This window comes from Lynx canadensis, chromosome B4 (assembly GCF_007474595.2).
Source record: "Lynx canadensis isolate LIC74 chromosome B4, mLynCan4.pri.v2, whole genome shotgun sequence".
NCBI classification, from domain to species: domain Eukaryota; kingdom Metazoa; phylum Chordata; class Mammalia; order Carnivora; family Felidae; genus Lynx; species Lynx canadensis.
In genome coordinates, this window is record NC_044309.1 from 120,898,688 (window position 1) to 120,924,422 (window position 25,735).

A 25,735-nucleotide genomic window follows, 5' to 3' on the forward strand; every position below is an offset into this window, starting at 1 on the left:
GGGAAATTATGGTCAGGAGACTCAGGATCTTTAATGTAGAACATCATTGACCTCCTTTAAAGTTGCTAAAAGGTAACCAAGGCTATTGAGCAAAGCTAGAATTAGGTACTCAGTTCTTCTCTAAGTATCACTCTCAGATTTTAAGAGGTGCTGTTATTATCTGCCTTGTTGTAGAAGTAACCACGGTGTCTGTCCGTTTCTTTCGAATGAAGTAGTGGCAAGAGAAGCTCTTCATAAGAAACATGCTGTCCCAGGAACAAGTTAATGATCTTGGCCCCATTGCAGAGTGCCCTGTGGGTATCCCATGCTATTGTCTATGCCGCGTTTTATATAAACCGCATCATTACTGAGCCAGAAAATGCAAATGACATTTTTTTAATGACTACACATTTTTAAAAATTTTTATGACTTCTTTTTTCAGAGACCTATTTTTAATCTTAAAGTATTTCAAGTAAACTTTCCATGGCAGAAAAAAGTACCTACTCTCAGATCTGTAACAGTTGGAACCCCAGCTTTCTTACCCCAGGTTTTCTTTGGGGAGATGTTAACACAGCCATTTAATTGTTGCTATAACACACTAGTAGAGATTTATAAACTTTTTAAAGCAGTAGAAGCTGTTGTTTCTTCCTCACATGTATTTTCACGTATAATCTCAATGTATAAAACAGGTAACTGAGTTGTTGGGAGTAGCTGGGGGTAGAGGGTGTAGGGCTTTGCCCACTCAGTTTCCTCATTGTCCCTTCCATGAAACTCCCCAAAAGGGTCCTGGGGTTCTAGGGAACACACTTTGAAAACCGCTGACCTTTGGCAAGAAGTAAAGCCAGCTAAGGGAAGATTCATGTCCTTTCCAATTGCTGTATTTATTTTGAGTTTTCCAAATTTGCCTTTTTTTCCCTCCTCATTGTGCACCAAGCCGTCTCTGCCTCAGAAACACCATAAGATTTCATTTGAAGTGTAATGAACAGAGAGTCCTAGGTTTGTTGGTATCATACAAATGTTAAGTAGTGTTTAGTTTTTAAAATCCCACCTTCAGGTACTCAAAGTTTTACTGAGTCTCTTGTGTTTCTCTGAATTTTTAAAAACATTTAATTTGATCTATTTGTTAAATTTTAAAAAGTGTCAGACCTGTCAGGTGACAGATGTAAAGTCTAGCTCTCTTCAGATAAATATTAGAACTAGGGCAAGATAGTTGGTTGGTGGTTAAAGGACCTCCTGTGTACTTGAAAGTCAAACATGATTTAAGAACAGTAGGATTCTTTCCACAGAAACAGGAAGCCAGCTAGAAACATCGTGGATTTGGGTGTCAGAACTGGGTTAGATTTCATCTCTGTCACTTACTGTGTGGCCATACTTTGTGTCTCTGAGCCTGGCTTCTTTCTCAGAATGTCCCTCTCTTAAAGTATTTTGAGGATGAAAAGGGAAAACAGACCTGAAAATCCTTAATACACAGTCGGCACTCAATACATTGTAATGCCCTTGCGTATGTCTCCCTTCCCACTTCCTTCATATTTAATTTCTGGGTCTGAGAGAGAAACAGATACTTCCAAGCAATCACACTAAGAGAACTGGAATAAGAAAAAAAAATTGATAGAACCTTACAACTAGTTTTTACTTATCTGAAATGGGCATTGAGCGCCTCCTATTTGCTAGTCCTTACATCAGTTGTGGAGATGCCATGGGCTTTTCCCTGGAAGAGACCCTGGGGCTAGATGTGAAGGTGAACTTCTTATAAAACAGTCAGCTAGGTTCAAATTAAGATTTTTTTAAATGTTTATTAATTTTTGAGAGATAAAGACACAGATGCGGGCAGGGGAGGGGCAGAGAGAGGGAGACACAGAATCTGAAGCAGGCTCCAGGCTCTGAGCTGTCAGCACAGAGCCTGATGTGGGGCTGGAACTCGGAAACTGTGAGATCATGACCTGATCCGAATTCGATGCTTAACTAACTGAGCCACCCAGGCGCCCCTCAAATTAAGATTTAAACAATTTTTTTCGCATTCTAAATAATTCCCAAAGGTGTCCTTTTTTTCGTGTTTTCTGATGAGGATTTGAGGCCAATACACAGTATCTTCAGAATTCTGAATATCAGATGTAATCATTGGAACTTGGGACAAAAAGAGTAACATGAGCTGGTGCTCTGGAGGACAAATATAGATACCTAGATTACACTGCACAGTCCTCTCATGTTGTCTTCAGTGACCTATAATTTCACTTTATTTTCTCTGCATCAGAAAATACTGAGATTAAAGTACTACTGTACTTTCATAGCAGTGTGGGGTTTTCCTGCTGCATTTGAGGAATAGAGTTAAAACAGCGGTGAGTGGAGCTATTTGATTTTTTGGTATTTATTTCTTACTCTCTAAAAGACACACTGTTTGATTTCCCTTGCTTTTATTTAAAAAAAAAAATTTTTTTTTAACGTTTATTTATTTTTGAGACAGAGAGAGACAGAGCATGAACGGGGGAGGGTCAGAGAGAGGGAGACACAGAATCAGAAGCAGGCTCCAGGCTCTGAGCCGTCAGCCCAGAGCCCGACGCGGGGCTCGAACTCCCGGACCGTGAGATCGTGACCTGAGCCGAAGTCGGACGCTTAACCGACTGAGCCACCCAGGCGCCCCTCCCTTGCTTTTATAACACTGATTTGATTTATTCCACTCATCTCTTGTTCATGTTTGTACCTCTAGCACCTAACTGAATGTTGCTTTGGTGAGCAAATGGTAGAAGATAATTAACTTGTTTGCTTCTTTATTCGAGCCCTTGAAATATATTTGTGGTCTCTTTTCCCTAGAGAATGAATAATGGCTCATAACCTAAACGATTTTCATTGAAAAAATATTTAAATAATTACAAATATTTAATGAGTAGATTCAGTACTATACAGGTAAATTTGCCTTTCCATCATATAAAGAATGTCAGGATCTACCTGCCTCCTAGCCCTCTGACTTCTCTGCTCTGCCTCTATTCTGGAATAGCATAGCAAGTCAGCCTACAGAAATCTCTTTCCTATGCTGTTTGATGACTTACTCAAGATTCTGATTTTTGATCTCCCAGGCAATTTAAGGTTCTTGACTTTTGTGTAGCTGATGTATGTGACTCTTTGCTGTACGTGGTTTTTTTTAGGCTGAATGCCTGCTTTTTGCAGAGGTCATTTGGGTCTCTCGTGCTTTTCAAATGCATGGTATCTACCTATACTGACTCAGCTTTCCAGTTCTGTTCACACAGCCCTTCCTGAGTTTATGCAGTGTAGGTCTGTTACCTGGGTTGAATAGAATTTTTTGCATTCTCATCTTATTATTCTTAATTGACTTCTCAAAACATTTGGCTCTTTTTTATTTAATGGGTCTAATAGCAGAATTCTAATAAGTAGATAATTATCAAACTTATTTTGAGGAAAAAAAAAGTATAAGGAAAGTGAGGGGATCCTTTAAAAGTAACCTTGTTTGGGGGCGCCTGGGTGGCGCAGTCGGTTAAGCGTCCGACTTCAGCCAGGTCACGATCTCGCGGTCCGTGAGTTCGAGCCCCGCGTCGGGCTCTGGGCTGATGGCTCAGAGCCTGGAGCCTGTTTCCGATTCTGTGTCTCCCTCTCTCTCTGCCCCTCCCCCGTTCATGCTCTGTCTCTCTCTGTCCCAAAAATAAATAAAAAACGTTGAAAAAAAAAATTAAAAAAAAAAAAGTAACCTTGTTTGGATGTACAGTATCATTGTGATATCCATGCCATGGATAAAGCTGCCACCTTGGCCAGATGGTGAGCTCTGTGAGGACAGGGGCCATGGCTGGTACATCCAGTGCTTGAACCCCAGTTCCTAGCCCAGCACAGTGTCCAGGCAAGATAGGCATCCACTAAGTACTTGTTGAATAGATAGATTTTTAAAATTGATTAACTTTGGAAGTTGGGGATTTTTTCCTTAAAGAAATGATATAAATTTGCTTCAAAGGATATTGTACTTTGTTTCTAAATCTTAGCATGTAAAGCTGCTCTATCAGTAACAATGGTGAGATATTGATGAAGGGCACATGCTTCTTCTGTCTGTGTAGTTGTCTACATGTTCTACAGTCTTCTTATTGACCGTGTGTTCAGCTTAGCATTTTTTGATGGATCAGCATTTTTAATCTCTGCTAAGGCTCTTGAGAGACTGGCATGTGATAGTGGTGCCTTAATATAACTTAATTCTCTAAAAATCAGATAGTACAGCATACTTATTTCTCTTGAGCATTCAGGTAACATCAGCTCCATAACAACTTCCAGATAGTAATACTGTTGGGCAGCAATATGAAAAACAAAGGACTTCTCTTCCCTTTCCCAAGTTATCTGGTCCCTCTACAATCAAATAGTGGGTGCTTTAAAGCAAAATTTTTCAACCTCAACACTGTTGACATTTTGGGCTAGACAACTTTTTATGGGGCTCTTCTGCACATTGTAGGATGTTTAGCAGCCTCCCTGGCCTCTACCCCGCTAGATGCTAGCACCACCCTCTCTCCTTAGCCAGGACGATGAAAAATGTCTCCAGACATCTCCTGGGTGACAGCATGGTTCCATTTGGGAACCCCAAAAGATAGAGGGCTTTATTGAACTGATTGTGCCAACACCAGAAGGTGGTACCGACAGAAGATGATCTGGTAATTTTTTATCTTTGGCAAAAGCAGAGGGGCAATTCTCATGGATGGATGAATGGATATTCAAGAGTTTGTCCCCATGGTGAGTCAGTAAGTCACCTAGACATGAATCTTAGTGTCCTCTTTAGCTTCCCCCTTTATTTCACACCTCACCCCAATCTACCCCTCGTAACAACCAGTTCAACTTGCAAATGTTTCTTTTGACATCTTGTGTTGATAAGGTTTAAGTGGTAACTTAAGGCCCCAGTGTCCAAAATCGATAAACCAACATTTCTTGCAGATCCGCCATGCGTCAGCCACCCTGACTAACATGTATATTATCTCCTTGAATCCTCTCAGCCATCCTGAAAAAGAAGTTTTCTATACCTGCCTCATCAGTGAGGAAATGAGAGCACAAGTTCATGCAGATGAGTGGTAGAGCCTAGAATAGTAAGCAGGAGGCACCAGGGTGGCTCATTCGGTTAAGTGTGCAACTTCAGCTCAGGTCATGATCTTGTGGTTGTGGGTTCAGGCCCCACATCAGGCTCTGTGCTGACAGCTCAGAGCCTGGGAGTCTTTGGATTCTGTGTCTCCCTCTCTCTCTGCCCCTCTCCCATCACACTCTTTATCTCTCTCTCTCAAAATAAATAAACATTAAAAAGTATTTTTTAAACAATAGTAAGTAAATCTTATACTTTGTTAAAATAATTTTATCCTGTTGTTCAAATATAATCAATATCTACTTGAAATGTAATCACTATGTACTTGAAAATTTCATCAGTCTCTACTTGAAACTATGGAGTTCCTGGCTTCTGAATAAGAATTGTGTTAGGAAAAATGAACGTGCAAGGTCCTAGAACCATAGGATGTTGAGAAAAGGGGGCTCCCAGACGTCCTTAGACTATGTCCCCCTTGAGGTCATCATTGTATCATTAAACATACATGTTGAGGGTTGTGCCAGGACCTCTGTACACCAGTCGAGGCAGACAAGTTCCCTATTCTTATGTAACTTATATTCTCATAGGGTAAATATTCAGTATACAGGTAAACAAATGAATAAGCAATATAATTACATTGTGATAAGTGCTGTGAAGAAATGAGCAGTGAGAGGAGGTGAAGAATAATTGGACGAGAAGGAGTCTCTTTATGTAGGGTTGTCAGGGAAGTTGCCTTTCCCCTTGATGTCTTCCACAACACTAGACATACCATGTCCCTTCAGAACTGTTCCTTTCCTTGAGTTCATGGCACAACATAGGTGTTCTTAAATCCTGGTTGTATAACAAGACCATGAGGTTTTTTTCTTTGGAGCTGCAGAGTCTAAAAACCTATAGTAAGTGTATTGGTTTACTTTTGTTGCTGTCACAAATTACCACAAATGTAGTGACTTAAAACAACACAGAATTATCTTACAGTTCTGGAGGTCAGAAGACATAAAGGTGTCAGCAAAACTGTGTTCCTTCTTCAGGCTCTAGGAGAGAATCTGCTTTCTTGCCTTTCTTTACTTTCTGGGGCACCTGCATTCCTTGACTCCTGGCTCTACCCCCATTTTCAAAGCCAGCATCATAGCATCTTCCAATCCATCTCTCTGATTCTGACCCTCGTGCCTGCCTTGTAATTAGTTTGGGCCCTCCCATATAATCCAAAATAATCTCCCACATTAAGATCCTTGAATTAAACACATCTACAGCATCCCTTTTGCCATAGAAGGTAAGATATTCATATGTTTCAGGTATCAGATTACCTTTGGGGACCATGATTCAACCTATCACAGTAAACAATAAATGTTAATTTTATTGCCATACCCATTTTATTTTACAGGAAAAAAAACTGAGTAGTTAAATGAATTGCCTAAAGTCACAAATTTGGATATAGCTATAGAACCTGGTCACACTCTCTAGGTAGATGATATCTGTTCTCTCTATATCCAAACTATGTTCTGTTCTTTATAGCATTCAGTGCAGTTTACATTTCTTTGACTATTTGTTTTGTTTACTCACCTTTATTCATCAAGGTATGGCTATCACACAACTCTGTGCACAACACAGTGTGCACATCCCTAAAAATATTTTGAATGAAAGGATGAATACTCTTGTATGTGCTATGTAAATAGTACCATATCACCTACAAATTATTCTGCGCAACAGCTTGTGGCAGGTTAAAAACCCTTGGCAATTTCTAAAGCATCAAAGGAAAAAGTGAGCTTCAATATTGGTCTCTCATTTGAGTTGCTAAGGAAGGGTCCTGGACCTGGCACCGTATTTCTTCAGCCACTAGTGCTGAACTGTCATTTCTGGTATGCTACAAGGCACCATGCATTTGAATGTGATATTCTTTATTTGGAACTCTGCTATATAGTGCTTCATGTATTGGCATCAGCAATCTTTTGGGAAAGCCCCTGAATGGGTAACATCATGATTTCAGTTCATGATTAGAGAAATAAGAAAGGCAGAAAACCTATCTGTATGTTTTCTTGCTGTATTAGGTTTTCTTTATTAGACCTTAGGAAGTAACGAAGGAATAAAATTACAGATCTTACTGCATCTTGCAATTGGCACACGTATGGGTTCACTTAGCAAGTTGTATGACACTTTGATGAAAAATAAAATAAAATTTTAAAAGGTTATCTCCAACACAGAGAATGAGTTCTTAGAAGTCTTAAGTGAAAGTACTTTATGCTAAACAACTATATGAAGGAAAACTAAACAAACATGCCTTCTCTTATCATGGAAGGTAAGTTATATTTATATTATGGAAGTACTTTACTTTGCTTCACATTGTCCTTAATCTTGCCTAATCAAGACACTGTTGGATAAAACATGTTTTACATCTGACCTCCTTTTCTCTTAGGAAATAAAACACCTGTCATTCAAGGTGTTCTTGAAACAATGAAAAAAATATGAAGCCAAAGGGAGACATATTCTATTTCGGTATTTATTTTAAGATCCAAAATTCTTAACCCCACTTGTAACGTTTTCATTTTGGTTTTAGTGGCCAAGGATGTCAATATTCTTTTTGATGAACTAGAAGCTGTCAACAGTCCTTGCAAAGATGATGATTCTCTGCTTCACCCTGGAAACCTGACCAGTACTTCAGATGATGCTAGCAGATTGGAAGCAGGGGGAGAGGTAAGTGTGTAATTTTTTAAAAATACTGGTTTTCATCCAGGTGGGAACTGGGAATATGCCTCCAATGGATTGTCTAAAGTCATCGTCTCATTAAACTGTAGGTTTCCAGAAAACAAGGGGCAGGTCTTATATTCTTTTATTTCCCCCACAAGTCTAGCACATTTCAGGAATCCTGAATCTACCTATGCTTAAAACATTTTTCAGTGAGTCATGTATTTTCCTTCTTATACCCAGAGACATTTCATTTATATAAAGGGAGATTCTTGAAACTACCTGTCATTTTGTGATAATCTTCATTCTGAGTGTCCCTAGTAGATAGAAAGCCTTACAAGAAAGGACTTCCTTGTATACATCCTCCAGTGCATAGAACAGTGACACAGAATAGACCAGCTCTCAGTAGATTGTGTTGTCCAAAGCCTCCTTGAGTTGCCACTTGCCTATGTAATCTGGAAACTCATTGCAGTTGTTAATAGATCCATCTGTTCATATGTCATTTTGGAAGAAAAGGCTTTTGTTAGGGACATTCACTCTTGTTCAGATTGCACCTCGGTGGAGTTTAGTATCTTCTTTGTATATGCATTAGCTTTGTATACGCATAGGTAATAGGAACACAGAATCAGAATCATTTATTTACTGCATATTCCTCCTGTTTTTATTATTCCAGAGCCAGTTAACTTTTGACAGGATGACACCTTTGAACAGGGAAAACTGTTTATTTCTACCAAGCTTCCTTGGACCTCTTCCTACAAACACCATATGCTACCATCCATGTATTTAAAAAAAATTTTTTTAACTTTTATTTACTTTTGAGAAAGAGAGAGTATGAGCAGGGGAGGGAAGAGAGAGAAGGAGACCCAGAATCCGAAGTAGGTTCTAGGCTCTGAGCTGTCAGCACAGAGCCCGACACGAGGCTCCAACTCATGAGCAGTGAGATCATGACCTGAGCTGAAGTTGGACACTTAAGCGACTGAGCCACCCAGGTGCCCCTGTATTGTTTTTCTCTAAAAAACTTCTTTCTGTTGTCATCTATTCACACAGTTACTTTGAATGCCATGATGTGGCATAAAGGAGGGATCTCAAAATACCTAGTCTCCTCTCCTTAACTTACAGACAAGGAAACAGTCCCAGGAGGGTTAAGGCTTTGCTAATAACCTTGCTCCAGATGCCATGCTGAAACCTTGTTTTTGCGGGCAGATGCTGACATGCTAAATCTACAAAGTAGTTCTCTCTTACTTGGCAAATAATTGTTAAGAAAGTGCTTATTTGGGTGGACTTCTGAGTACTTCTTAAAGCAAAGCCAAAAAAAAAAAAAAATAGTAAGGATTGGTCATGAATTGAAAATATCTGCACCAAGACAAAGTGATGTGACATTTCTATCCCTCCTGGCTGATATTTTCCCTTTTGTATGAGGGTGTATGCATGGCATTTGTACAAGAATGTAGGTTCTAGCAGTGACTTTGGAAGTCTGGTGCAATGACCTTGGAAGTCTGGCATGTTTGCCTCCCATATACCACTATTTGAAAACTGATGTAAACTGTGACCTACAGAAAAGGTAGCCAACTCCTCTTCCCCCATTTCCACTTGGTAGGTTCACAGACATGTTTTTGAAATCTATCAGCCTGAGAAATTTGTCTCTAGCCTAACCACCCTGTAATTGATGGTCTCTTTCAGCATTGTACATGATTACAACAAGCCCATGAAGCCTGATGAAAATTATACCTATTGTTTTGTTCTTTAATTTTTATATGTGTACTCACTACAAAATAATATTTGTAGCTTACTTGTAAGTCTTGAAGCATAATAGCAAAATGAACACCTTAATCTACCATCCAACCTATGAACTAGAATGGTCATTTTTCAAATTTCAAATCTACAACTAGGTTACTAACTTCAATTATTTTTAAGGGAATGGAAAATTAATATTAGCATGTATGTAAGTAAAAAGGGTAAGTATTGTCTTGTGAAACTTTTGTCTCAGATCCTTTCTATGTTTATGTATGTATACAGATATCACAAAGCAAAATGTTTTTCTTATAGTGGGCAAAAATTTTGAGAAACATTGAACTAGAATAATACTAAAACCATCAAAGCTGCTTTTAATCTCATCCCTCTACCTTATCAAAAGTCCCATATTCCTAAATTCTTGGTTTTTTCATACTCTTATTCTAAAAATAGCTTTATCATGCACATTTATAGCCTTAACAGCTTCTTTGTAGATTCATTTTATTTTTGTTTTATTAAAAATCATGTAGCATGAAGTCTTATGTGACTTGGTTTTTTTTCTGTCAATACAATTTTAAGATTCCATATTTTATGGAACTATAGTTCATTCATTTTTACTGCTGTATAATATTCTACTGTATGACTATTCTGCAATTTATTTACCTATTTTCCAGTCCATGGACATTTGAATTGATTCACGTTTTTTATTTTCTACTCTTATGAACAGTGCTTCTGTAGTCATATACATGTCTCCCAGTTGCTTTAATAAGGATATCTCTTATTATGGGTTGTATGTTATGCATATGTTCACTTTTTAAAAAATGTTTTTGTTTATTTTTGAGAGAGAGACAGAGTACGAGTGGAGGAGGGACAGAGAGAGGAAGACACATAATCTGAAGCAGGCTGCAGGCTCTGAACTGTCAGCACAAAGCCCGGCCTGGGGCTCAAACTCACGAACTGTGAGATCATGACCTGAGCCACCCATGTGCCCCATCAAATGTTCACTTTTAATGCCAGTGTGTTTTTCAGAATAAGTATATCAATTTCCACTCTCACCTTTAGAATGTGATCATTCTCGGTTGCTCCACATTCTACTGTTTACATTTTTCATTAATAAAAATGTTTTGATAAAACAGTGAAAAATTCATTTACTTTTCATTGTTCTTTAACATTCCTCACCGCAGACTCATTTTTATGAGTGTCTTAAACTGGTTCCTTTCTCGTTGTGTGCAGACAGTGCCGGAAAAAAACAAATCAAATGGACTTTACTTCAGAGATGGAAAGTGTCGAATTGACTACATTCTTGTGTACAGAAAATCCAACCCACAGACTGAAAAGAGAGAAGTATTTGAAAGAAATATTAGAGCAGAAGGATTACAAATGGAGAAAGAGGTAAATAGTTTGCTTGGGTGAGAAGAAACACAAATATGCATCTATTCATATCGAGAGGCAATTAAAAAATAAGCCATGATGTTTTTGTTCATTATGTTAACTGAACATTTCATTTGGTCAGACTTGCCAGTCTGCAGTGTTTGGGGAATGTTCCAATAATTAGTTTTTTGAAGCACAGTTTGCCTTAGAGAGCATTTTTTTTTATTTTTAAAAAAAATTTTTTTTCTCAACGTTTATTTATTTTTGGGACAGAGAGAGACAGAGCACGAACGGGGGAGGGGCAGAGAGAGAGGGAGACACAGAATCGGAAACAGGCTCCAGGCTCTGAGCCATCAGCCCAGAGCCTGACGCGGGGCTCGAACTCACGGACCGCGAGATCATGACCTGGCTGAAGTTGGACGCTTAACCGACTGCACCACCCAGGCGCCCCTGCCTTAGAGAGCATTTTAATGCCAAAAGGTTCCAAGAAAATCAAAATACTCTATTCCAATTAAATGAATTGTTTCAAAGTTTTTTGATTTCCCTGACTTCCTTCATCCACTGTTTCTCTATGTGAATGGAAGGTTCTATGGCATGGATGTAAGAAAACTTTGGATAAAATGCAATCATTCCACTCTGGAGCCTCTTTTTACATTTCAGGAAACATAATGATTTAGGGTATCCTCACCTACCAGGAGAGACTGTTGACTGATTTGGCCAAAAACAGCTGGAGCTTAGAAAATGATTCCAGTTTTAAGAGACACTCACGTTCTATAACTCAAGGTTTTTAACACGTTCTATAACTCAAGGGTTACCTTACCAGTGTTTTGTTCTTTCCTTCCTTCTCTGCATAGGGAGTATTAAGGAACAAATTAGTAAAATACAAGAGGCCTAGCCACGCCTCTGACAATAAACCACAATGAGATTATTGTGTACCCCAAAATACCATGCACACTTAGAAAACTTGGCCCTGTTAGCTGGATTATGTAACTCTTCTTAGATTTTCCTTAAACATTGTGCAAAGCTTCTGGAGCTTTTCAAAGTCAATAAGAAGAACATATTGGCAGTTAAAAATGTTTGCTTCTGATTCTTCTCCTCAAGGCTGAGGGGTTAGATCTTTGAAATCAGACATCCAGATTTTTCTCTATATGGTATGTATGGGTTGCATCCTGATCTTGGGACATGAATAAATGGGATTTTTCCAGATCTGTTAGAATGACCTGAACTTGTGAGCATTTATAAAACAGAAGTAGTATTTTTCTCGAGCATCTCCAAAAAGAGAATTAGAAAAATGGCAAGATGGAAATTGTGGCCTCAAGTTAACAGGTTCTCATTCTCAGGTAAGTAAATCCGGGTTGCTCAGAAGGCTGTCTCAGTTGGAGGTTTCCTCAGAACAACACACGGAATTAAATATGTTGTGTTTTTTTTCCACTTTGGTGGGGTTTCAGGAAATCTTTGCTATACCCATAGAACATATCTTTGATAAATCTTGTTCTTTAAGTTCTTATTGAGACAACTGTATTTTTATCCTTAAAAATCATTCACCTCTTATTCTTATTCCTTATTCAGAATTTGTTTCCATATTCAGAATTTGTATATAAAGAAATGTGAAGTTCCACATGATCCTAAATAATGAAAGTCCTTCTTGTCTATTCTGACTCTGTCAAAGTCTTAATTCCCATCAAAACTAGGTGGCTTTGTTCAATTACTGAGTGATTTCTATTTTAAGCTTCATAGCTATGTTCTCCATTCCTGGGGTTTTTTCTGCCTAGGTCTTTTTTTTTATTTTATTTTTTATTTTTAAAAATTTACATCCAAATTAGTTACCATATAGTGAAACAATGATTTCAGGAATAGATTCCTTAATGCCCCTTATCCATTTAGCCCATCCCCCGTCCCACAACCCCTCCAGCAACCCTCAGTTTGTTCTCCATATTTATGAGTCTCTTCTGTTTTGTCCCCCTCCCTATTTAATGCCATTTTATGACTTAGTGGTTAAACTCAAAAAGCCCAATACTTTCCAATAATACCCAATACTATGGAGATGGCAAAATTCATATGTGTCTCCTTAAATATCATGTATGCTATAGTATTTATCTATTAGAATTAAAGCATGCAGCAGAGAATTGTTCTGACTTTTGTTACCCAGTTATGCTGATGTGGTGTGCCGTATGATTGCTATATGATTGTATACAAGGTAATTTTTTTGGTTATAATTTTTCAAAATTTTAATAGCTAGGTATTTATTTAATGGATACTAGAAGAAATAGCAGTAGAAAAAAAGGTGATCTTACCATATTGAAAACTTTATAAAGACTTATGTAAATATCTCTTTCTCCTTTTCCCTCCAGAACTTCCTCTCTGGGTGGCAGCTTTCCTATTCTTTTCCCCCACAATCCTCTATCCACTACCAACATCCAGGTTTTCCTTTTTCTGGAACCTTGTTATGTTTTGGGGGTTTTTTCCCTTCAAATTTTTATTTAAATTCTAATTAGTTAACATATAGTGTAATAGTGTTTTCAGGGGTAGAATTTAGTGATTCATCACTTACACATAACATCCAGTGCTCATCCCAACAAGTGCCTTCCTTAATGCCCATCACCCATTTAGCCCATTCCCTACCCACATCCCTCCATCAACCCATAATTTGTTTTCTATTGTAAAAAGCTTCTTATGGTTTGTTTCCCTCACTTTTTTTCCCCCTTCCCATATGTTCATCCATTTTGTTTCTTAAATTTTACATATGAGTGAAATCATATGGTATTTGTGTTTCTGACTGACTTATTTCACTTAGCATAATACACTCTAGCTCCATTCACGTTGTTGCAAATGGCAAGATTCCATTCCTTTTGATGGCTAAATAATATTCCATAGTGTATGTATATACTACATTTTTTTTTAATCATCAGCCAATGGACATTTGGGCTCTTTCCACAGTTTTGCTATTTTTGATCACGCTACTATAAACATTGGGGTACGTGTACCTCTTTGAATCTGTATTCTTATATCCTTTGGGTGAATACCTAGTAGTGCGACTGCTGGATTATAGGGTAATTCTATTTTTAACTTTTTGAAGAACCTTCATACCGTTTTCCAGATACCATTTTCCAATCTGGCTGCACAAGTTTGCATTCCCACCAACAGTGCAAGAGGTGGACCCTTTTTTCTAAGCAGCCTTTCCCATTGCCTGTCTCTACTCTTTCCTTTTGAAACAATTCAAAAGGCCCACACCCTTTGCATATGTGGCACAATGGGCTTTAACTCAGCCTCTTAACCCTGCTTTGTGTTCTCATGGCCTCAGCAGACTCAGCAAGAGGGCCTTTACAGGTTCTCCTCTGCTTGGGAGTCAGTAGGAAATTATAGATAAATTAATTTTTCCCCGTCACAAATAATTAAAATGTCCCTTGGTTGAAAAATAGACCTATATCTACCTTGTGTTATTAGATTTAGAAATTATCAAAAGCACCCTTATTTAAATCATTTTGCAAACAGCTACAGAGAGACAATAATATTAATAGCTATTGCATCTTCCAGAAGTTACTTTACTCTTTTATGAAGAATACAAAGAACTTAGTTCAAGGTACAAAAGAAAAAAGGAAAACCCAGAAAGCCTACTATGAATCCATATATGTCTGAAATGATTAATACTAAATACATTTTATGGTTAATGTTTTCTTCATTAGCTGTGTGTCATGATGTCCAACAATTATAGAAAACGTGTTTCACAGACTTCAAGGTTTTTGCTTTCAAATGGGTGAAGACAGGCTCTGTAGTAGAACATTTTGACAGTAAGATAATCGTTATCTCTTTTAACATTGAATTTCAAGAAACAACTAGGAGAATCTTTAATTCATTATAAAAGTGAAGACACAGTCAAATTTAATCTTTCCTAAAAACTTTGCCCCTGCCTGATTAGTCAGCAGCTAAGTGTTTGCTTTTGGCACCCTGGGTCTTTAATATTCTGTAACTCATCTTTCAAATTAGCCTAGAGAAAGCAATTCACAGCAAAGTTCCCAAATAAAGTATCATTGAGCCCAAATGATCTGCTTCTTAGTGGCTATTTAAAGAAATCCCTTTTTGGGGCGCCTGGGTGGCGCAGTCGGTTAAGCGTCCGACTTCAGCCAGGTCATGATCTCGCGGTCTGTGAGTTCGAGCCCCGCGTCAGGCTCTGGGCTGATGGCTCAGAGCCTGGAGCCTGTTTCCGATTCTGTGTCTCCCTCTCTCTCTGCCCCTCCCCTGTTCATGCTCTGTCTCTCTTTGTCCCAAAAATAAATAAACGTTGAAAAAAAAAAAAAAAGAAAAAAAAAAAAAGAAATCCCTTTTTAAAGGTAAACTCATATTTACTTATTTACATTTTCTATTTCAGACATTTTTTTCCACTTTACATTTAACTTCAAATTAAATGTCCATTGTTGGCCCTTTGGTATCTATTTTTGAAATGATTATTATCAATAAGTTTATCTTTTCCTTCATGTAAGTAATCAAATCATGGATGACTTTTGAATTATTCGGAATGTGTGAGGAGTAGTTGTATTAATGAAGCACTCTTTGTCTTTAGAGTCACACAGAACATGGTGGAAAACTTCTTTCATTAGTCATTACAAAATAACTATGATTAGGTAAATCGTAACATTTTGACGATAGTTAATTCATTCAGCAAATATGCACACTTCCTGTGTGCCAGGCACTGCTTCCAGGACTAGGAACTCAGCAGTAAATAAAACCGACAAAAAGCCCTTTTCTGTTGGAACTTAAGCACAAAATAAATAAGTAAATATATATAAAATGTCAATACATGCTATGGGGAAGAAAGTAAAGCAGAAAATTTCAGAAGAGGGTTGCAATTTTGTAGAAGTTGGCAAGGGTAGGCCTCTATTCCAAGAAAAGAGAACAGTAAGTTAAAAGGCCCTGAGGCAGAAGTTTCCCTGGTGTGTTCATGGAACAGTGAGGAGGCCAGGATGACAGGAGTTGCTGAGCAAGGTGAAGAATAGTAAGAAAAATTATACCAGAGAGCCAGTGGAAGCCAGATGACATCATGCCTTTGTAGTCACTGGGAAACTTTAGCTTTTCTGAGTGATAAGGACATCCTTGGATAGTTTTGAGCAGAGGCATGACAAGATCTGGTTTCTGTTTTATTAGAGTCACTAGGATTGCCTGGTGATTTTGGACTATGGAAGGGGGGAGACATGGCAAGGGAAGAAGCAGGGAGATGAGTTAAGGAGATTTGTTGCAAGGATCCTGGAAGGAGAGGATGGTGGGTTGGTCAAGCACACAGCAGAGATGATGAGAAGAGTAGAAAGGAGACCTTATGGAAAGTTCGGACAGGTTGGATGAGGGATGTAAGAGAGAAGAGTCACAGGCTGTTTATCTGTTACATGCTATTCATTTAAGGAGTTGCTGTTTACAGGAATGAAGAGCGGAGTGGGTCCTCTCCTAGGCAGGTTAAGCTTGATGTGTCCCAGTGGTGGAGATGTTGAGTAGGACAGAAGAGTCTCAAATACAGGAGAGCTCTGGCTGAGAGATATACTTTGTTATGAGGTTACCAAAGGAATGACTGAAAATGGTAAAGAGATCCAAGTATTGAGCTGTGGGACATACCCATGCTGTGAATTTGGAGGATAGAGGAGTCAGCTGAAAGGAGCCAGAGGGGAACCCAGAGGGTGTGGTGCCTGGAGGAGAGTGTTTCAGGAGGGAGAGATTGAGTCAATTGCTGCTTATATAGGGACTAAGATCGGGACCAAAGCTAACCATTGAATTTAGCAATGTGGTGGGGTTTTGTAAACTGGGCAGGGGATGTTTCTTTGGAGAGGTGGAAGTGAAAGCATGCCCAAAATATGGTCAGAAAGAGTAGGAGGAGAAAAGTGGAGAGAGCAGATATAAACAGTTCTTTCAAAAGAGAGAAATGGGGTGGTAACTGCAGTAAGAAGTTGGGTCAAGAAAGAATTCTTTCTGGGGCACCTGGGTTGTTCAGTCAGTTAAGCATCTGACTTTGGCCTAGGTCATGATCTCACAGCTTGGCTCGTGGGTTCGAGCCCTGCATTGGGCTCTGTGCTGACAGCTCAGAGCCTGGAGACTGCTTCAGATTCTGTTTCTCTCTCTGTCCCTCCCCTGCTCGCTCGCTCTCTCTCTCTCTCTCTCTAGCAAAAACAAATAAATATGAAAAAAAAATGTTTTAACGTTTATTTATTTTTGGGACAGAGAGAGACAGAGCATGAACGGGGGAGGGGCAGAGAGAGAGGGAGACACAGAATTGGAAACAGGCTCCAGGCTCTGAGCCATCAGCCCAGAGCCTGACGCGGGGCTCGAACTCACGGACCGCGAGATCGTGACCTGGCTGAAGTCGGACGCTTAACCGACTGCGCCACCCAGGCGCCCCGAAAAAAATTTTTAAAAGAAAGAGTTCTTTCTATTTAAGATGGGAGAAATAACTGCATGTTTTCATGCTAATAGAAATCACTTACTTGAGAGTCAAAATTGATGTAAAAGAGTGAAGGAAGACTTTACAGAGCAATGTCCTTGAAGCAATAAGAAAAGAATGACTACAAGTTCCTCCCATCACAGGGACTTACTTGCTTGCATCTGTGCCCACAAAGGCAACCTTCTCTCTGGTGCTAAGGGCATACTGACCATGCTCCTAGCTAAGTCCAACCCTTTGCTTTGGGCACAAGACTCCATCCTGTCACTCCTACTCAAGGACATTGCCCCCCACAAAGAGATTAATTATAGTAATCTTTAAAAACAAACAAAAAACTGCAAAATAATGCATTCTGTCAAAATTTTTTTTAGTTTCCTCTAGAAGGATTGAAAACCTAGCTGCAATAAACACATACACAGCACTCAAGGTTAGGTATCTTGGACATTTTTCTTTGAGATTATGGTAAAAATAGTATTGAAATTTTAACCCTTGCATTTATTAATCCCCTACTGTTATCATCCTCATACTATAGATGGGACAACTGAGGCAAAGCAATAACTACCCGCCCCCATGACAAGGCCATTATAAGAGATAAAGCTAGGATTAAAACCTTGCTCTTCATTCTCACATTGTGTTGATTTCTGGTATTTGAAGATGGATCTCAGGGTTGCAGAGTTAGGAGACAGGCTGAGAAGACAGGCAGAGTTATGAGAAGGAAAAGGAACCAGGAAAGGTGGGATTCATAATGCAGTTGGGTGCTGTCTAGACTGTAGCTCTTGTGTATTTTGGCTGCCAGGAGCCATGGATTTGAATCTTGTTGCAATTGCTTATAAGCTGTGTTGTCTTGAATGTTTTACCAAACTTTTCTGGAACTCAGCTTCCATTTGTTTGTTTGTTTATGAGAAAGAGAGCACGAGCAATCCAGGAAGAGTCAGAGGGAGAGGGAGAGAGACAATCTTAAACGGGCTCCTTACCGAGTGTGGAGCCTGACACAGGGCTTGATCTCATGACTGAGATCAGGATCTGAGCCGAAATCGAGTCAAACACTTAACCAACTGAGCAACCCAGGGGCCCCATCCATATTTTCAGTAAGGAGGATGATACCATGAACTGTGTGAGGATTAAGTGAGCCCATATTGGTAAACACATGCTACAGTGTAAATCTTTGTTTTTTATATTACCTTACTTTTTATTTTGCTTTGGTTTTACCTTCTATTTATGGAAAGTAATAATGATTTTCCCCATATGCCTATGTTATAAAAGTTCTTTATAGAGTAATTATTTTAAGAATGAGCCAATTTAAGGAAACATAGGAAATTAAAATATTGTAGATGATATATAAATTTGAAAAAAAAATTAAGAAGGTGACACAAACATGTTTCCAGTCTGTTACTTGCCTAGTGGTTGTGGTGGAAAGACCTTAAAGTCAGTGAGCCTTGTGGTTTTCACACCTTGGTATATTTTCCTCCCCTTGAATACAGGCAGGACTTGTGACTTGCTTTTAACCTATAGACTATGGCAAATGTAGTAGGAAGCCACTTCTGTGATTATGTTATGATGTATGAGACCCCATTTTGGCCAACTGGCACTAGAGACTCATTTGTTGGCTTTGAGGAAATGAGCTACTATGTTGCAAGATAGTCTATGAAGGGGGCCAGGTACAAGGGAAAATGAGGTGGCCTCTAGGAGCTGAGTTACCCCTGGTTGACAGCCAGCAGGAGAACCAGGACCTCAGCCCCACAACCACAAGGAGATGAATTCTGCCAACAACCAGAGGAGCTTCCTCAGTTGAGCCTCTGATGACACTGTAGCCCTAACCAAGAGCTGTACTGGAGCCAGGTGAGACCCCACAGCAGAGAAGCCAGCTAAACTGTGCCTGGGTTTCTTACATACAGAAACTCTGGGATCACTAATGCATGTTGTTTTAAGCCTCTAAATTCATGGTGTAATCTGTTATACAGTTGTAGGTAGCTAATAGAGTGGGTTAAGAATCCGGGGCTCGATGTTATGAGTGCTCATTTTTTTTTCCACCATTAAAGCTGTGTATTCTTGGGGAAGTTGGCTCATCTACAGAATGAGACTAATGAGATATATTGCCTGGCTCTTATGATAGTTAAATGAGATAATTCATATCAAGTGCATATCTCTATACTTGTCATATATTAAGCATTTAAAATATTATCATCATTATAGTTACACGAGCTAAATAAAGTATATTAACACATTTTTAAAATACTTTTTCAAGGCAAACTTTAGAAAAATTTTCATATAGTTTACAAATCCCCTAAAATGTAACCATCAGGAATAGCAACGTCTGCTGACCATATGTTGCTAATGCATATATACATTAATGAGATTAATGGTTATCTTTAATGCCCTTGGAAAAACTCAGAATACATTAGGTAACAAGTTTAGAATTGTCAAGGTTCAGGTATTTGTCTGCTTCCAAAGGATTTGGTTTTGGATTAATCAGGGAATGAAATTATAAATTAATCTAGTTTTAAAAACCCTGTACTCTGTTGCCCATCTCGGTGTTGCTTTACCCCTATTCAAGGGAAAATTTTGCAATGATTTCTCCATTTAAAGTTCTAATTTCACTCAGATGTTCTCTGCCTACACAGGCTTCCTGCCCATAGTACCCTTTCTATTTTTCACCTCTGTTTTTTCTGTGTCCACATCCAGCTAGTTGCTGTAGATGCTGGATCCAGAGCACTGAGATATGAGGAGAAGAGAACCAGGGACTCCTCCCTTCCTTCACAGTTAAAATCCATGGGGATGAGTGTCTAAAATAAATGAGTTTCAGGACAAAATGAACTATCCAAATTCCTGTCCTCTAGTGCTTTCTGGCCTTAAAAGAGAGACTTAGACTTTACTTAATAATCTCCACTTTCTTATGTCACAAGTAGTATTACCAAGGGTCTCAGGGTGAGGAGAAGAGAAAAGAAAATTAAGGACAATCATAAGCAAAGAGCAAAGAAAACAGGTTTTCTGTGAACATCAAAGGCCTGGAGATTCCTTAAAGATCTGTGTTAGTCCATTCAGGCTGCTAAACAAGATACCACAGACTGGATGATTTACAACAATAGAAATTTCTCACAGTTCTAGGGACTGGGAAGTCCAAGATCAAGCAACCCAATAGATTTGGTGCCTGCTGAGGCCCCACTTTGTGGTTCATAGTCATTGCCTTCTCACTGTGTGTTCACATGGCGGAAGAGGTGAACTATCTTTCTGGGCGATCTTTTATATTATGAGGGCACTAATGCCATTCATGAAGGCTCCACCTTTGTGACCTAATCACCTTCCAAATGCTCCCATCTCTTAATGTCATCACACTCGGATTTCAACATATTTTGGGGGGGGACATAAAACATTCATACCATAACAGTGTCTTTCAGGGGTTACCATTGTTTTTTTGTTAAGTTTTTTATTTTAATTCTAGGATAGTTAACAATGTTATTAGTTTCAAGTGTACAAAATAGTGATTGAACAGTTCTATACATCATTACTCAGTGCTCATCAAGACAAGTATACTCTTAATCTCCTTCATCTATTTCATCTCTCCCCCCACCTCCCCTCTGATATGCTTTCTTTTAAACAAGTAACCTCAGTTAAAGTTATTTTTTTCAACAACATTTTTTACTTGAAGCATACTTCAGAATACATGGTTCTAAAGATCTACATAAAACATTCCATCCAAGAAAAATAGAATACACATTGTCTTCAAGTACACAGAGAAGAATCCCCTGATTAAATCACATAAAAAGAGAACTAACATATATTACAAATTTAAGAAGACTGAAATCATACAAAGTATATTTTCCATTCACAGTTGTACAAAACTAAAGATCAACAGTAAAATAAAGCTGGAAAATCTACAATGTAAATATTAAATATTTAATATGTAAATATTAAACAGCACACTACTGCACAATGGGCCAAGTAAGAAATCAAATGGCAAATCAAAATATGTCTCAAAACCAAAGAAAAAGAGAACACAATATTGCAAAACCTAAGAGATACAGCAAAAGCAGATGTTAGAGTGAAATTTATGTTATAAATGCTTGTAGTAAGAAAAAAGTTCAGGGACACCTGGATGGCTCAGCCAGTTGAGCATCAAACTGTTGATTTCAGCTAAGATCATGATCTCCCAGTCATGGGATAGAGCCCTGAATCGGGCTCCGGACTGAGCATAGAGCCTGCTTAAGATTCTCTCTCTCTCTCTCTCTCTCTCTCTCTCTCTCTCTCTCTCTCTCCCTCTCTCTCTCTCTCTCTCTCTCTCTTTTTCTGCCCCCTCCTCATATCCTCTCTGCCCCTCTAGTCTCTTTCTTTCTTTCTATCACTGTCTCCCAAATAAAATGTTATAAAAATTCCAAAAAAAAAATTCAAATAAACAACATTACAAGGAATTAGAAAAAGAAGAAACATAGCTAAATTTTATTAGAGGAAGGAAATAACAAAAAAAATCAAATGAATAATAAAGACCAGAATAAATAACATAACGTTGAAAGTAATTATCAGTTTTTCAAAAAAAAAAAAAATAGAATTGGCAATGTTTTAACTATATCAACTAAGAAAAAGAAGTCTCAAAAACAAAAATGATAAATGGGAGAAGAAACAACACAACAGATAACTAGAGAAATACATAGTGTGATAACAGATTCGTCTAAACAATTATATCTAACAAATCATATAACTTAGGGGAAAAAAACAAATAATTCCTAAACACACACACACACACACACACACACACACACACACACACACACCCATGATTGAATCATCAATCTTGATCCAAGAAATAGGAAATCTTCTTAGACCAATAATAAGAATGAAAGTTGAATTAGGAATCAAAAATCTCCCAGCAGAGAAAAATTCAAGACCACATGGTTTCATTGGTGAATTCTACCAAACATTTTTTCAAAATGACAATCTTTATTGAATCTTATAAATAATGGAATAGAAGGAACACATTCAGAATCATTCCATGAAGCCAGTACTACCCTGATACTAAAGCGGGATAAAAACAATACAAGAACAAAAATAGTTTGTCTGAAACAAGCATTGCTACTCCAATATTCTTTTAACCTCTCTTTGTGTGATAAATGTTTCTCCACACCCTCACCTTTCAAGCTTTAGCTTGAAAATTAGTCTCTTGGGGGTTCCTTGGTGATTCAGTCAGTTAAGCGTCCAACTCTTGATTTTGGCTCAGGTCATGATCTCACAGTCATGAGATGGAGCCCTGTGATGGGCTCCACACTGAGTATGGAGCCTGGTTGGGATTCTGTCTCTCCCTCTGCCTCTCCCCGACTCAAGGGCATATGCTCGCCCACTCTCTCTCTCTCTCAAAAAAAAAAAAAGAAAGAAAAGAAAAAATGAGTCTCTTGTAGATAGCATATAGATGATATAGATGGGTCTTGTGTTTTTTTGTTTGTTTGTTTTTTCCATTCTGATACCCTGTGCCTTTTGATTAAGCATTTAGTCCATTTACATTAAAAATAATTATTGACAGATATGTATTTATTGCCATTTTGTTATTTGTTTTGTTGTTTCTGGAAATTTTTTTTCTGGTCCTTTCTTGTCTTTGTCACTTTTGGTCTCTCCTTTGCACTCAAAGTGTCCCCTTTAATATTTCTTACAGGGCTGGTTTAGTGGTCACAAATTCCTTTAGTTTTTGTCTGGGAAACGCTTTATCTCTTTCTATTTTGAATGATAGCCTTGCTGGATAGAGTATTCTTGGCTGCAGATTCTTCCCATTTAGCACTGTGAATATATCGTGCCATTCCTTTCTGACTTGCCAAGTTTTTGGTGAGAAATCTCCAGCTAGTCTTATGGATTTTCCCTTGTAAGTAAGGAAAATTTCCTTCTTTTGTTTTACTACTTTTAAGATTTTTTTTTCCTTATCACTCTATTTTGCAAATGTAATTACAAAATATCTTGGTGTTGGCCTGATTTTGTTGATTTTGTTGGAGTTCTCTGTGCTTTCTGGATCTGGATGTCTGTTTCCTTCTCCAGATTAGGAGAGTTTTCTGCTATTATTTCTTGAAATAAATTTTCTGTATCCCTCCTCTTACTCTCTCTTTTTCTGGGACTCCTGTAATGTGAATGTTACTACATTTGATGGAGTCACTAAGTTCCCTAAGTCTGTTCTCATGTTGTGGAATTGTTCTTTTTCTCTTTTGTGCAACTTCATTATTTTCCATTATTTTATCTTCTAGGTCACTGAATCGTTCCTCTGCTCCTTTCCATTGCATCAAGCCTGTTTCTAATCTTGTTTATTACACTTTTCCTCTCTGATTGATTCTTTTTTAGCTCTTTTATCTTTGTTGTAAGGGTTTCACTGATGTCTTCTATTCTTTTCTCAAACCCAGTGAGTATCTTTAGGATTGTTACTTTAAGTTCTCCCATCAGGGGGTGCCTGGTTGGCTCAGTTGGTTAAGCCTCAGACTGGATATCAGCTCAGGTCATGAGCTCACCATCAGGCTCTCCACTGATAGTGCAGAGCCTGCTTGAGATTCTCTCTCTCCCTGCCCCTCTTCTCTCTCTCTCTCTCTCTCTCTCTCTCTCTCTCTCTCTCTCTTTCTCTCTCTCAAAATAAATAAATAAACATTAAAAAAAATTCTCCATCAGGCATGTTACTTATATCTGTTTCACTTAGATCTCTGGCTATGGCCTTGTTCATTCATTTGGGATAAATTCCTCCATCTTAGCATTTTGTCTAAGTCTCTGCCTTCTTCTCTGTGTTCAAAAAACCAGTTATGTCTCTTGCTCCTGAAAGTAATGACCTTATGAAAGAGGTCACGTGGTGCCCAGGGCTTGGCGCTTCAGGGAGTGTTTCTGGTGTGTGCTCGCTATTGTGTTTTGGCTGTTTTGTCCTTCAGGCCAGTCATCCATAGAGGCCCTCTTTGCCTGCTGTGGGCAATGTTTGGTCCCTGGCCACAGTGTGGTGAGTTTTAACTATTTGTGCTCTGGTCTGCTTGTGAAATGAGACGTGACACCACCTTCACCAAAACTGAGGCCCTGCAGAACTTTCTGACTGGGAGATGAGGTGTGGGCAAGAGTTTGTGCCAGTCTTCTGGGGGAAGGGTCCACCATGACACCTGCCATAACACAAGCTTGACTGAGAAGTGCAGTTCCACAGCAGCTGAGGGGTGGTGGTGGCAGGGGGAGGGGGACTTGATGTAAGCATGTTAGGCAAATAGTGTCTGGACTGAGCTGCTTCCCTCAGGTGGCTACATGTTTATGCTAAGGGATGGGGGAGGGAAGTGGTGCCAGACAGCTCCTTTGTTTCCAGAGAAGAGTCTCCCTGAAAACTGCTTCTCAGGTAAGCCTCCTAGAATAGCAAATAATTTCCCGGCTTTGTACCCCAGATGTTTCTCAGATCACTGTTTCCACACTGTCTGGCCCCCCTATTCCCCAAGTTATTTGTCTGGCTTCTCTCCAGGAGCAGCACAGTGCCCTCCTGGCTCTATGCCAGCCAGGCCTGCTGACCTTTAAAACTCCAGGCTTTAGGGATATGGTGTGGGCCAGAGTTTGTGCTGGTTTTCTGGGGGAGGGTATGCTGTGCTGGGACTGTGACAACCTTGACTGAGAAGGGTAGTCCCCGCCAGAGTGCAGGGGGGGATGGGGTTTGGTGTAAGCAAGTTAATCAGCCAGTGTTGGTGCTGTCCTGCTTCCCTGCTTCCTGCCAGTGGCTCTACATTTTTGCTGAGGGGTGGGGGAGGGAAATGGCACCAGTCAACTCCCCTCTTCCTGGAGAGGTTCTCCATGAACGTTGCCCCCCAGAGATGCTCTCTGAGGTGAGTGAATATTCCCCCCACTGTGTGTCCCAGGAGTTCCTTTGATCCCTGCTTCCATGCTGTCTGCCCCCAAGTAGTTTTCCTGCCTTATCTCTAGGAGCAGGACATTGCCCCCAGACCTCTGTCCTAGCCAAGCCTGATGACCTTTAAAACACCAACTGATTTAAACACTCTTAACTCTTGAATCTTACTCTTTAAACACTCAGACTCTTGAATCAGAAAGAGGCCTATGTATTTTGGGAGAAAAATCAGGTAAGATTGGCCTTTCAGGGAATGTAGACCCACTTACTACTCTATCACTTACTAGGTAAGGCTCTTCACCTCTTAATACCTCAGTTTTTTTCATTTATTAAGTGGCAGATAATTCTAATGAGGCTGTTATAAGGATAAAGTGAGTTAATACATTATAATGTGCTTAGAGTTTTGCACATATTAAGTGCTCAATAAATGCTTGCTGCTGGTATTGATAATGAAGGGAGAGGCTTCAACCATTAGTTATCTGTTTCCTGATCTCAGGCATTCAATCTATCACCTCTTGGCCCACAGGTCCTTGCCCTGTATCTAGGGAAAGCTGAAGGGATCTGGTAGGTAGCAAGAGATACTAATGGTAAGTCTTATCTCATTGCCAGGGCTTAATCCTTTTTGGTGTCACCTACCACTGCCCCATATCAGTCTATCAGAATCACTTCCTGGTTCTCCCTGTTCCATCTTCTT

At 39.1% G+C, this 25,735-nt stretch overlaps 1 protein-coding gene across 1 annotated transcript in view; it reads left to right on the forward strand.

The window, feature by feature from the left end:
- ANO4 (anoctamin 4) overlaps positions 1-25,735 on the forward strand; it is a 245,140-nt gene that overhangs the window by 32,915 nt on the left and 186,490 nt on the right. The window contains exons 4-5 of the mRNA XM_032593799.1: positions 7,581-7,717; positions 10,673-10,831. Of these exons, the coding sequence (XP_032449690.1) occupies positions 7,581-7,717; positions 10,673-10,831 (296 nt within the window). The remainder of the gene's footprint in view (positions 1-7,580; positions 7,718-10,672; positions 10,832-25,735) is intronic.